Genomic DNA, 14,838 nt, shown 5'->3' on the forward strand with positions numbered 1-14,838 from the left:
CAGGTGGCAGATGCACTATTTCCCTCACTCTTTGTGTGTGTGTGTGTGTGTGTGTGTGTGTGTGTGTGTGTGCGTGCGTGTGTATTGTAAGTCAAGGACAACACATTTGCTGGTGAATGAACAGGTACACTGCGCTTCATCCTCGCGTGCAATGCACACACAAGCATTTAGACGCACTTCAGCTCACACACACACACACACACACACACACACACACACACACACACACAAACACACATACATAATAGATAATTCACACAGAAACATGTAAAGAAGCTACATTTTCTCAACAAAAGCATGTTTAAGTTGAAGCTTTTCTTACATTGAAGACATGAAGAAGATGTGTTTAAGAGACAGACAATAGGATGAGACAGCAAAGTAGATGAAGGGGGAAAGAAAAGCAAGTAAGAGAGGAGAGGAAGACATGAAGAGGAAAAGAAAAGAAGCATGAAAGGATGAAGAATAAGACAGAGAACAAAGCTGATAACGAGAAGGAGGCGAGCGCAGGACGGATCCCTGCTGCACAGACAACACATGAAAAAAGGGGGAAGAGAGGAGAAGATGGGATGAGAGGAGGAGGAGGAGAAGAGAGATGGAGGAGCCTGAGTGAGAGGACCAGGGTTTTTTTTTTTTCTCTACTTACAGAATCTCCAGATCGCGCAGCGCTCGGAAAGCTCCATCTTCGATGCAGCTGATGTGGTTGCTGTCCAGTTGCCTGCACCGAGCACACACACACACACACAGACAAACACACACACAAACACACAGAGATGAGAGAGAGATGGGAGAGAGTCAGGCGCAAGTCTGCAAGGTCCGCTCAGCTGTGGGAGGGACTAACAAAAGACGGGTTGCGTGAATGAGTGTGTGTGGGTGTGAGTGTGTGAGTGTGTGTGAGAGGTGATACCCCAGTAAGTGGGCTTAAGGTAGCAGGTAGGAGACACCGGCGTTAACTCTTTACTCCCACACACACACACACACACACACACACTCTGGGGATGCCCAGTCCAGACAGTAGCACACAAGCGAAGGTCTCACCTCAGTGCTGATATGGCCAGCCCTGAGGAGAGCAGGAGAGGAAAAGGAAAGCGCGAGAGAGGAGACCGGTGCGCTGAAGTGGCCTGCCTTGGCGTCAGCCTATCACCTCCCTCCCCTGCTGCACGCCCAGCGCACACTGGCCACCGGGAGAGAGAGGGGCGAGAGAGGTAGACACGGTGAGGAAGAGAGCGAGCGAGCCGTAGCTACTAAAGCCCACCCTGCTTGTCTGTTCTGTAAATATTAATTGCATTTTCTCCTCTCCCATCCTCCTCCTCCTCCTCCGCCTCCTCCTCCTCCTCCCCATGTCCTCTTTTATTCTTTTTCCCCCTCTCTCTGTAGTGAAAGAGGGAGTAATTTCATTACATTAGGCCAGCCAATCCATTAAGGGCCTTTTACCGGCTCTGTCACTGAAACAATTTCATTAAAAGGAAAGCCTCCGTAAATCAACCTACAGTCACGACTCTGCCTCTCGTTCCCGTTCTCCTTCCTTCCTCTCTTTCTCTCTCTCTCTCTCTACCTCCCTACTCTTCGTCTCTCCCTGGCTGGCTCGACGCCTCGTTCATCGGGCTCCCACATGCACCCTGCACCCCACTGTCATCCATCCTTTTGCTTTTACTTTAATTTGCTCGGCTCGAGGTATCCAACCCCTCTCCCCGCCACCGTCCATCCCTCCATCCCTCCATCCCTCCATCCATGAACCCAACAACCCCGAAACCTCCACTCATCCCTCCCTCTTTCCTTCCTTCCTTCCCTCCTTCCTTCTTTTCCTCCCATCCATTCATCCCTCTGTCTCTCCTCCCCCTCTCTTCTTCTTCTGCTGAGAAGCAGATGGATGGATTGCAGATATAAAGGGCAGAAGTATCTTCTTTTTTTTTAACTCATCCAGGAAAGAAGAGCAACATTTAAACTCATACTCAAACAGGTGGACCCACACATGGACAAAAAGATGTTACTAAACACAAGTAGAAAAACATTCAAACATTCACACACACTTTAAGAAACACACAAAATCATAAAGGTCCACACACACTAATACCTCACGGACACACACACCATTACTGTCTGCTCTCCAGACACTAGAAGATAAAAGCGTATCACTCCACCTTAATCTTCTCCTCCTTGTCCCCATCTCATCTCTCTTCCACTAGATCCCTCCATCCCTAATCCTTTTCTGTCTTTGACTTCTCTCCTCTGCTTTTCTTTTTTCTCCCCTCGTTTCCGAGCATCCATCTTCTCCATTTTTCATGTTCTCGTCCTCTCTCCATTCATAATCCATTTTTTTTTCTCCCTCTAGTGCCCTCTTGTCTCCTCTCATCTCTAATTCCCCTTCACCTTTTCTCTCCTCACGCTCCATCTATCCGTTGCTAATCCATTCCCCCTCCCTGTTTTCTTTTATCAACCTTTTAAATCTCCTTTTCTTCTTCTCTACATAAACCCCGGTGTGTGCTCGGCACACTGCAGGCAGCACCTGTTATATCAGCGGTGTCAGCTTTTAACCCAGAGGAAGGTGCTTCCCAAAACAGGAGCTGGTTTGTGTCCGCAGGGCGACGGAAATTACATCAGGGCTTGTGGAGCGACACATCCTTTGGTCTGTTTTTATATGTGCATGTTTGTGCTGAGAGAGCGAGAAGAAGTCCTCAAGAGTATCCGAGAAATGTATTTACTATGGTACACTTCAAGTGCACCTCAATAAGTAGCTGCGTTTCAGAAAGCAGCAGGTTAAAGAAAGGCTCTAGTAGTGACTTTTAGACAAGATAAATGTGAGAAATATACATTAAAAAGTTTACTTATCACAGAAAAAAAGTGTCTCCTCCAATTAGCACTACAACAAGCACTTGCAAACCAAACTTACTATTATTTAAAACTTGGAAAAGTTGCTACACAAAGTCAATACTGTAATTTTATGTTTGATCAGTGTACTCTCATTTTGAACTTTGCACAACAAGATCATAGAAAGCAGTTTGCGGTGCAGCACAGTGAGACTTCATATATATTTTTACCTGATATTGACCAGCTGTTGATGGTTAACGGTTGGCATGAGTTCAGTTTGGACCCAAGACAGTAAATACCAAACAACTCTGTACCCACAGACATTTTTTATCTGTTCAAAATGTACTTTAAAGAGAGATTAGAGTATTTAATACTCTTATCAACATGGGAGTGGGCAAATATGCTTCTTTAGGCAAAAGTATGTTTATATTTATTAATGGAAATCAATTAACAACACAAAACAATGACAAATATTGTCCAGAAACCCTCACAGGTACTTCATTTAGCATAACAAATATAAGCTCAAATCATAACATGGCAAACTGCAGCCCAACAGACAACAACAGCTGTCAGTGTGTCAGTGTGCTGACTTGACTATGACTTGCCCCAAAACTGCATGGGATTATCATAAAGTGGGCATGTCTGTAAAGGAGAGACTCGTGGGTACCCATAGAACCCATTTTCATTCACATATCTTGAGGTCAGAGGTCGACGGACCCCTTTGAAAATGGACATGCAAGTTTTTCCTCGCCAAAATTTAGCGTAAGTTTGGAGTGTTATTTAGCCTCCTTTGTGACAAGTTGGTATGACATGGTTGGTACCAATGGATTCCTTAGGTTTCATAAGTTTCATATGATGCCAGTATCTTCAATCTGTAGCTTTAAAACTGCTACAAACTTAAAGATCGAAAGTTGCGTTAATGTGTTAAAGAAATTAGTGGCGTTAAAACGTATTTGCGTTAACGCGTTATTACCACGTTAACTTTGACAGCCCTACATTAGTTATATTTAATCACAAAACTTGGAAAAGTTGCTACACAAAGTCAATACTGTAATTTTATATTTGATCAGTGTACTCTTATTTTGACATCTGCAGTGCACAACAAGGTCACCGAAAGCAGTTTGCGGTGCAGCACAGCGAGAACACTCTTCATGTATTTTTTCCTGATATTGACCAGCTGCAGGTGGTTAACGGTTGGCATGAGTTCAGTTTGGACTAAAATACCAAACAACTCTGTGCCCACAGGCCAGGTTTGGCGGTTTGGCCCACCACGTAATTATTTTCGGCCCTCCAAAGGCTCCCAGAGACTGATGAGATGTTTTGATCTGCTTTGATGCAATGCAATTATATTTTAGGGGTGATTTAGAGATAACTTGTTTACGGCCTCGCAATGCCGCACTTGATTAATTGAGCACGATTTGTAAAGATGGCTTGGGTCATTGATGTGGAGTGTTCTGTATAAAAGAGTAGTCTTATAGGGTTGTGTGCTCTCGTTAAGAGTCATGTTTTGAATCTAAGATTATCTTTTTTAGCTACTTGTTGGAGGGGAAGCTGTGAGTGTGAGCATCTGTTAAATGACTGGACTCTAAAATATGGTGAGTCTGGGGCTCATAACAACATATGGCTGTGCCATGTTTGTGTTTTATGTAATTAAAAGGCATGATTTTTTTTTTTAGGAAGGCAAACTGGCTCACAGCCTGAGCAGCCATATGGAGACGCATGGCACTGGCAAAGTTGACTGTAGTTATCAAAGCCATTATGTTTTCAGTATAACATTGAATATGAAGTATGGGGATAAGGCTGTGCTATTCTAGAAAACAAAGACCTCTTTTGTCTCATTTGATTCATCTGTGTTATTTTATTCATCCGCGTACAGCCCTGTATCTTGTAGTCACGTTCATATTGGACAGTTCTGAGCCTCACAGTGTACGTCTGATGCCAGCGTTCATTGCCAATGCGGAAAGGTAGTGTGCTCTTTATGTTGCTAGGCAGAAAGTAAGGCTGTGGAGTTCTGGGTGGTGGATGAGTGTGTAGCACATCCAACGTTCATACAGGAGACTGATATTTAACGTCCTTCAATTATTGTTTTGAAGCCTCGCCATCTTGTTTTTTGCAGCCAGAAGTGACATGAGATGGTGGAGCTAAGAACAACCTAATGCATTTTTAGGCGACCAAAATCTTATAATTAACTTTAATTAACTGAAAACACATTGTGAAAGGGTTAAAGTTGTAAGACGAAAACTCGGACAACTCCCAGACCGAACAACGCTGTGGTAGCGACCTGTCAATCACAAGGTAGCCGCGCCCTAAAGCATCCCCTGCTTTATGGTCTATTTGACTCTAAATGGGACCATAATTTACTAAATGAACATCATGCTGTATTGAAGAAGACTTGAAACTAGTGATTGAGACCATAAACTCATGTTTACAATGTTTACTGAGGTAATAAATCAAGTGAGAAGTAGGCTCATTTTCTCATAGACTTCTATACAATCAGATTTCTTTTTGCAACCAGAGGAGTCGCCCCCTGCTGGCTATTAGAAAGAATGCAAGTCTCAGACCCGAAGGTTGCTCAATGGTATCATTTTCGTATTTATCTCGGTCGTTTTGGAATGCATTGACAATTTTGTTGTTTGGTTGTCCAAGAATTAAGACACCCGCTGGACTGAAAAAAACGTAAGTTGACAACCTCCACATTTGTATTAATTTGACTCCATTGTCTCTCCATGTCTCCACTGGCACTCATGACTTCTTGATGCGAGTCTGGGGGATGCCCATCACTCTGCAGAGCCGACGAGGACTGCCAGACAAGTTGTGAGATGTCTTCAACTCTTAAACTGTACATAACTCTACAGGATGGTGTTTTGATAAATATGAGAACATATTGTCACCGTGCTCCTCACATCTGTAATTTTCCTACAATTGAGAATAATTTGCAGATTCATATTGGCGGCCATGTACTTCATCTACTGTCCTCATCCACAGTAAACGATCCCATCATCTGTGGTATGATTGGATTCCTCTGACAGCTTTGTTCACCAAGCACCCTGATTAGCAGTGACATGATTGGTATCAATCTGGGATGAGGGTATACTTTGTGTGTCTGAGTGAGTGTGTGTGCTCTCCATATTTGTACCACCGTGTTGCATTTGTAGTCGTGGTGTGTTCGTGCTTGTATGTGGATGTTTGTTACAGGGGATAGAACCGGGGGCCAGAATTTAATTTCCTTCCATATAATTAGTTAGTGTGTTTAATCATGTCTATCATAAGGCCTATTGGCAGACTGATTCAATGCTTCCCTCTGCTACCATCTGGAGCACACACACACAGCAGCCCTGCCACTCCATGAATCCATCAGTGAGCAACCACTACTGACTGAGTAATTAATGAAAGGACCGAGGGAGGGTTGGAGGATACACTAGCTGGGTTCCCATCCAATCCATATCAACAAATAATGCTTCAACAAATCTGGAAATTAATGTAAACAGCACAAATGTTTGACTGGAAATTACCAAAAAACGGTTTCCCATTTGCGTGACACAACATTTTTGTTGATAAAGACATCACAGAATGAGTAGTGATGGAGACATATTGGAAACACTGAATAAACAGCGATGTGCTGTGGCTCCTTTCATCTCAACACTACTTCAATAGATCATTGTGTAGTGTTTTGGTCAAATGCGGCCATTGTGAGGTAAACGACAACAGAAATAACTACTTTCCGGATTGCCTGCGAGCCTCTTTTAGATTTATATGCTCAACACAGAAGACAGAAGCAAATCTCACTTCAATCTTACAAGAAAACAAATGTGTTCGATAAGGAGTTTCATGGTGTGAGTCACCAAATTGCTGCATAGCTCTGTCATCACTTTCTATAGTGTGGGATGTATATAGGATCCAATTGTGGGAGAGTTAAACTGCTGGTAAATGTATAGTTACATCAATTTTGGCTTTATTTATGAGTGTTATTGTTCCGAAGTGGAACTTTTTCTTCCACTAAGTCTCTAATCACAATGTCTTACGTTTTAACAATCAAAGGACTAAACTCCAAAGACATGTGACAGCTGAAAAACAATCCAAGTCCAACAAGTCCTTCAAATTAAACTACAATGACACATGACAAAGACTCCAGAATGACACATAGAAGCGTTTTCTGATCATCGATCGTCATTTGTCTGTGACCAAAAACCATCACTGATCATTGTTGGAAAACAAATACATCTTATGATGTGACAGTGAGGTTAAGGCACAAAAATTACTTGGTTAGATTTATGGAAAGATCATGGTTTGGGTTAAAATGACTACTTTATCGTCATGGTTACAATAACAAATAATTGGTTATGGTTAGGGGAGGATCACGATCATGATTAAAAGGATCCAACGCTGACTGTCTGTTTGAAACAAGAACCATCCATCCACCCTGACTTCTTCTCTTCGTGGACTTTGTCACTCAACAAAAGTGGTTCTCAAACTGAGGGGCCGCATGTCACGGGGTGCACGCGTGCCCCGGGGGAAAATGTGATGAGCAATTAATGTTTTGACGTTGGAATCATTTTCACGGCCGAACAGTAAACAAATTGTCTCTTTCCATGGTAGCAATGGTGTTCATTCAGACAGGTAGTCTGTAGTTTGACAGAACGGACAGATATTTGACAAGGACAAAAATAAAAACAGACGATGCTTCGGAGGTGAAAAAGACAATCTGCTCATCTGAAGGTCATCAAAAGAAATTATGACGAAGTAGGGCTGCACTGAGTAGTTCGGGCGTGAACATGTTTCTTCCTACAAAGGGGGGAATGACAGAAAAAGTTTGAGAACCACTGCCCTACAACAACATCTTACATCATCTTACTTCCTTCATCACCCCTGTCATAAATACAATGGCTGCTAGAGGGCTTCTTGGGAGGAAACTTTCGGAAAACATTTGGTAACCAAAACTTCCCTTAAATATTCAAAGCCGTTGCACTTTTACATAAACTTTGAATCCGCTCATCTTTCCCATTTTTTTGTCAAGCAAACATACTGTATTGCTTTGTCTCGTAACTGCTAGTCTGCAGTTTAGATTGAAACATACCAAGAAAGATGAGCAATGAGAAGGTGAGTAAACAAAAACACCACTGGGGTTAATGGGTTGAAGAGGAAAACTGAAAGAGGGAAGAAAAGTATTGTATGAGAATGAGAACTGGTGAAAGGATTCAAAGGAACAAAGGAAGGAAGGAAGGCAGAAAAGAGACATGCAACAAGACATTGAGAGCATGGAGAGATGAAAGAAATAAAAAAGAAATGGTGGTCTGCTGGAGAGAGGAAAGCAAAGGACCAGATGAGTAGTAGAGGAGAGGGAGGTTGGAGATTGAAAAGCCAAAAAGTAAAGAAATGAGAAAATAAGTAAAAGACAGAAGAACACAGGAGGGTTGAAGGATGAGCGGTAGATGTAAGTGGATTAAGGATGGATGTGTTGGGAATGAAGCCAATGCAGGGTGGATGGACATACTGCACGTAGCCTTCATGCAGTAAATGAGGATTTGCACAATACCGGGCTTGGACTTGCAAATGATTCCTCTGCTTTTAGTGATGTTCAAGGGTACAGGAAACCATGTGCATGTTTTATAATTAGAAGGCCACCGCTTACCGAGATACATGCAGTCGAGGATACCAAGTGGCTTTCCATCCAAGTCCTTTTTTTTGCATATCGAATTAGACAAATTGAATATAAACGCACATTCGCTTGAAGTGGATTTAGGAATTTTATAACTCTGTTAAATAAACAGTGAGAAGAGATGGAAACATTTGTCTGATGTTGAAGTTCAAGTCAAATAAAGGCAACACTGCGAAAATCTAATTTGATGGTTTGTGCAAAAGAATAGAAGTGTCTCTGTCTCTCGCTGAATCTAACCACTACTCTTTGACGATTGTGTGAATGAGTTTAAGTAAATTCTACGTCAAAACTAAATCCCATCACTGTGATGAAAAATGCGACTGTTTGGGGAACCCTGTCTCGCTAAATAAGTTAAAATTTAGACAAAGCTATTGACATTTTCTCCCTCCTGTCTCGATTGGTCATGACCTTTAATGAATTAGCCACATCCTGCCATTTAAGGAAGCAGGGGGGCAAAGAATGATGGGAATCTGAGTAAACCATTTCAGGAAGCAGGCTATCATGTCTTCATTGCTCTTCCTTGCCACTTTGTGCATATTGGTGCACAGCTTTGAATGCTTGATCGGGGAAGAAATGGCACCGTGAAGTATGTGTGCGTTATCTCCCCTGGTGTCACCTTCATTTAAAGATGTCCTGCTCTCTAAAGGACGGACATTATTAATCTTTTTTCTCTATATTTTCAACAAACACTTGCTAGATATATATCTGGCTCTGGCTGTCCATTCTTGGAATTGTGGTAAACACAAAAACAACTGAAGGCAAACATCTGCAATGACAAAGACACACAACAGTGCAGGTAAGAAACATGTGTGTGTGTGCGCGTGCACAGCCGACACAATGTTCTCACCTCTCTCTAAGGCGCTGTAGTCATAATTCAAACAAACGGCCATCCTGCACTGCATTGTGGGTAGGGAAGCGTGAAGTGTGGAGGCGTTTTACGAGGGAGAAGTGAAAGGAGAGGGTGACAGGAAGGAAAAAAGGTAAAGAAGTAAAGCCATGGTTCTTTTTTAGTTCTTCTTACACTGGAATAATGTAAGGTTGTATTGTTGGAAGAAATTACATATTACATTCTCTGAACACATTCTTCCAAAGCACCTGAAGGTGCTAGGGGTGTGTAAATGTTGAGCATGGGTGGACTCAGTGGGGGAAAATGAATTACATTTTGTAACAATAAAAAAAAGTGGGCAAGAGAGCGAGAAGGCAGGCAGATGGAAAACAAGGTACAATATGAGGACGTGATGGCGGCAGAAGATAAAAAAAGCGTGTCTGTGTGGCCACTGAGGTGTAATGTGAGGGCATATGAAACAGCTGTATCTTATCTGATGCGTCCATGCGTCTCTGTAAGCCAACTGCAGCTATATGCCTCCCAGCATGACTGACTCACACATGTTGTGATTTAAGCGTGACTGTAAAGTGTACACAAAACAGCGTCTGTGGTTGATCCCATTTATCTGTCTCTCCTCCCTGTAAACAGAAAGTAGCTACTGAATATTATGAGTATAACCTTTATATAGGTTTCAAGGATATAGGTTTAAATAGCAGTCTGACAGAATCTCATCATATTATAATACATCAAATATATCTGCATGTCAGAGGAAAACGTTTTTTTAAGATTATTCTATTTTAGGATCAGTCGGCATCCTCCGGTTGTGAAGTGCCTTAAACTTGCATTCTTTCTAATAGCCAGCAGGGGGCGACTCCTCTGGTTGTTGAAAGAAGTGTGATTGTATAGATGTCTATGAGAAAATGAGCCTACTTCTCATTTGATTTATTACCTCAGTAAACATTGTAAACATGAGTTTATGGTCTCAATCGCTAGTTTCAAGTCTTCTTCAATACAGCATGATGTTCATTTAGTAAATTATGATCCCATTTAGAGTCAAATAGACCATAAAGCATGGTATGCTTTAGGGCGTGGCTACCTTGTGATTGACAGGTCACTACCACGGCATTGTCCGGTCTGGGAGTTGTCCGGGTTTTCGTCTTAGAGCTTCAACTGTTTCAAAGTGTTTTTTCACTTCATGAAAGTTGATTGCAACATCTTGGTCGCCTAAAAATATCTTATTCAGCGTTCGGTTGTACTTAGCTCCACCCTCTCGTGCCACTTTTGTTTGCAAAAAACCAACATGTCGACGGCCAAAATGTCGAACTCGAAGCTTCAGAACGGTAGTCCACAAACCAATGGCTGACGTCACGGTGACTACGTCCACTTCTTATATACAGTCTGTGTTTGGGGTACAAGTTGACTGGGGTTTACTGCATCAGGATGGTTGAGGTTGTCACTCATGGCTCAGAAAAGTATGTATAAAAACCTTTAAATATACTCTCCTGTATGACAGTGAAGACCTTTTCAAACTTGACAACATTAACATTCTCAATGGGCCCCGTTGTATTTCCTGTTCCAATGTTTGTTAATGAGGTAGCTGACAGGAAGTAAACTTGGACCAAAGCGAGCAACAGTATGGCAATGAAAAGATTTTAAATGTGAACCTATCCTATGGTGTGTTAGTGTATGACACTCTATGCTAACAGAGGAGGGATGTGTCATGTTCAACATTACCACCTGCATAGTTAACTTTTTTAATGATTGCTTCTAATCTTTACTGTTATTTGATTTTTTATCTTTATGTGAATATATTTAGTGTTTTTTCATTGTGTGAATTAATAGTTTATCATAATTTTATGTTCTTATGTTTGCAAACCAGCTTGCCTCAAATTGCACCCTGAAGGAATTGAATGAGTTGTGACATCAAACATTTAAACGAGGTCTCTGCAACACGTGAAACAATGTATTGAGTTGTTGGATTTTTTTTATTTTATCTGAATGAATTCACCAGCGTCCTTGGGAAAATCGCACGAGGGGGTAAATGTTATTGTTGAACATTATGCACATAAACTCTGGCTATAATTGCTTGGCTGTGAGAATGTCTCTTTCAGATAGAACATGTTTTACAGATATATTTCTATCTTTGACCCCTCAGAATGAACAAAGCAGGCACAATCCAGTTCATGTAGCTTGTTAGCTGCAGTCCTAGAGGTTGTTGGTCACAGAGACAGAGTCAAGGTCAAGCAATAGGTTTTACATCCGTGTTAAGACTGCACTAGGTACAGTGGCTTAACTTTGGTGGCTCAAATAGGCAGCATAAGATGGGATAATTTAAATCCTCAGAAATCATTTCACTTCAGCACGCTGCCCACACCACACACTGTAATTTATTCATCTTTTGGTCTTATGGCGGAGGTGGTGGTGCAAAGGGTCAGTCAGTTTCCTGTTGACGGAGAGCTTGCTTAACACTGTTTATGTGTATTTCATTTTCGATTTGTCACTTCATGTACGCAGAAGGAACTTGCTAACCTGAACCGCCAGATGGTTTGTTACACAGAACCATCTGAGAAGCTGTCATTGGAGCGGAAACATCTTTTCTATCGAGAAAAGCCTTCAGTGCCGTCCTTTGCTCTTCTTTCAATGAAGAAATACCCTCCAGTTCTGATATAACTGATGCTATTGCAGCTACGCTAACCTCTTCAGGAGCTGCGATTGTTGTTTAGAGTCACCTCTCTGTGCGTCGTTACACACCGAAGCCACGCCCGCACGCCAGTAGCTCCTCAAAGGACGCTGACTGGCCTTTGGTCTGGCTTGCCGGCCACAAACGATTTTTTAAAGGTATAATATGCAACAGTTGTCGGTCGGTGTTTGTAAACTCATTCAAAGTTGGCCAGTCGTCCTCAGTTTAATGAGCTGAGAGGGAGAGTGAGAGAAGTGATGGCTGAGCGAGCTATGGAATGAACAGAGGTGTTAATGAGAACAAAACAGTGAATTAGAGAAATTAAATGTTAATTTTTTATTGTTTCACGACGGTTACGTTCTAAAACACAAATAAACACCCACTAACTCTGCACACCTCCGTACAACCCTGCGGGAAGGTGCCGAGTTGCCAGATTTTGAATGAATGTAGGCGAAAGGCAGGCTGTCCTCTCTGCCTGGTGTGTGTGTGCCTCGGTCAAACTGACACAACAATAGCAGCGAACAACAGCCGCTATAGCGATGTAACAAACCCATTCTCATCTGTCAAATACGTCCGCAAAGCATCTAAAGGGGGACTTGTGCCCTTCAACGTATAGCCTATTGCTTGTGCCTTGGTATAAGAAGCCGAGAGGCGTCATTTGACCACCTGAACGGGCTGCACACCCTGCGTGCTGTTATTGGCTGGGGGTTACACTCCCAAAATAGGGCCTAAAGGCTGTTGGCAGACGCCCAGCAGCGTCCAAAGTAAAGCAAAATAAGAAGAAAAGAGAAACTACAGGCAGAGAGCTGCAAGGTCTTTGCAGAAACAGACACTGCCACACACTTTAAGTGGGCAGAAGTGATGATTGAGAGGGATCATTTATGTATCAGTCTATACATTGTTTTCCAAGAAGTTGTTGCATATTATACCTTTAAAGTTTAAATTTACTTGAAGCCTGACGAAATGGATTTTCATGTGAGATGTGCTCCCACGATTCCCGCGTAATTCTTGTGAGAATCCAGCTGCCGTGCTCGGTTAGGAACTCGCCACCAGTGATCACACTCGACACAGATTACTTGGAAAAAATGTGCGATTCTATGGCGTCTTGTTTTTCAGAAGGAATCAGACACTTTTTCCCTGCTGCATGATTTTGTTATGAGCTCAGGAGCAGCGAGGAAAGCAGATGTGTTAGATGCCAAAAGAACAACGTTGTTGGACATTGACTGGTGCGGTTAACATGATGACTTTTCTGGCAAGGCAAGACGAGACCAGACAAGACGAGACAAGATTAGATCATAGAAAATCGGATTAGATAAGATTAGATGCGATAGATAAGCATCCAGAATATGACGTACGGCAGTAAAAAAAAAAAACATAAAACACGGAGCGTATTACAGGAATTTTGGCTCAGTGTTTTCTAACTCTACATTTACCTTTATCATGTGTAGTTTGACTGACAGGTTGAGTTTAGGGGGATGACAGGACCAGCAGTCAGCACAATGTATAGGGGCGCACACATGTACACACACAAACACCTCCACATAGATGTATGGCGTATACCTGTCTCCTTAGGTTAGCAGAAGACCACAGTAATCGTATTTGCCAGGTTCTTGGCAGTTTCAGCAAAGCAGTCAATCTGATAGCGGGGTCGACAGGGTCCATGTGTGTGTGTGTGTGTGTGAAGAAGTGCAATAAATGGATACTATGCTAGCCACCAGGCAGCATGAAAGGGAACAACCGAGAGAGAGAGAGAGAGGGATGGAGACCATAGCCTCTGAGAAACAGAGTGAGTGAGACAGAAAGGGCGAGAGACATAGACGTAGAGAGAGAGAGAGAGAGACAGAAGAGAAAGTGAGAGTGAGGGGGGAGAGAGATAAAGTGAGGGAGGGGGGGAGAGACATACGGGAAAATCAATGCTGTGTCCACCAGGGACAGAATGTCATGAAGGTTTTTTTACTCTGTGGCATAATGGAGGGCTGGAGCCTTTTACTGCAGGAGTCACCTTGTCTAATGGAGGGAGGGATGGAGGGATGGAGGGGGGAGGGAGAGGAAGAAGGGAGGAAAAAGTGGGAGAGAGAAGTGAAGAGAGGTGGCTAGTTGGAGCTGGGAATGGAGGGATGGTGAGGAAGGAATGGATGGAGAGCAGAAAAAAGGAAAGAAAGAGGGAGGAAAGATTGATAGACGCCGGGATAAGAGAAATAAGAAGAATGAAGATGTGATGAGCAGGAAGCGATGGAAGACAGAGAGAGAGAGGAGGAAAGGGAGCGATGCAATCTGAGGGGAAAGGAAAACATGGAGGGAGGAAGAAAGGATGAGGAGATATAGGGAGAAGAAGGAGGATGTGGAGGTGCTGTAAAACGTCAAAACCCGAGGAGGAAGAAATGAATGATCTCATTAAGCCTGAGTCACTCCGAATTTTGGCAGAAAAAGTGAAAGTAAAATGAGTCACTTTGTAGGTCAAAGCAATTCAGTGCAAAACATTTTAACGGAGACAATTTTACCGTCAAATATGATTGACACGACTTTATAGCGTTGGCAGGAAGTGAAGAGCCGCATCTGGCAATACAACGTTAAGTGTCTGCCAGTAACTTCTATTCTTCTCCTTGAAGCATTGCGAGCTTTTGTTAAGTGAAAAACATTGCTGTTTTACTTTAAATTGATGTTTATCTCCTTCAGTAGATTATGTGTTTTTTTCATTGTGCAATAACATTAAAGGAATTTTATTCTACTCTAAAAAGGGACTGTGAGGGCAGGAAGTGGAATATATCTATTGTGCAAAGTCTGGAAACTCATATTGAATTGTACTTGCTGTATATTGGAGGTGCTCAGTGGGACGGCCGTAGGAGACTGTGGTTACACTGGGCAGCTCTC

At 42.5% G+C, this 14,838-nt stretch overlaps 1 protein-coding gene across 1 annotated transcript in view; it reads right to left on the minus strand.

Annotated features, from left to right (window-relative positions):
- Positions 1–14,838, minus strand: part of slit3 (slit homolog 3 (Drosophila)) — a 300,273-nt gene that overhangs the window by 122,454 nt on the left and 162,981 nt on the right. Inside the window, exon 6 of the mRNA XM_037780827.1 lies at positions 644–715. Coding sequence (XP_037636755.1) covers positions 644–715 — 72 coding nt within the window. The remainder of the gene's footprint in view (positions 1–643; positions 716–14,838) is intronic.

Source organism: Sebastes umbrosus, chromosome 9 (genome assembly GCF_015220745.1).
Source record: "Sebastes umbrosus isolate fSebUmb1 chromosome 9, fSebUmb1.pri, whole genome shotgun sequence".
NCBI classification, from domain to species: Eukaryota; Metazoa; Chordata; class Actinopteri; order Perciformes; family Sebastidae; genus Sebastes; species Sebastes umbrosus.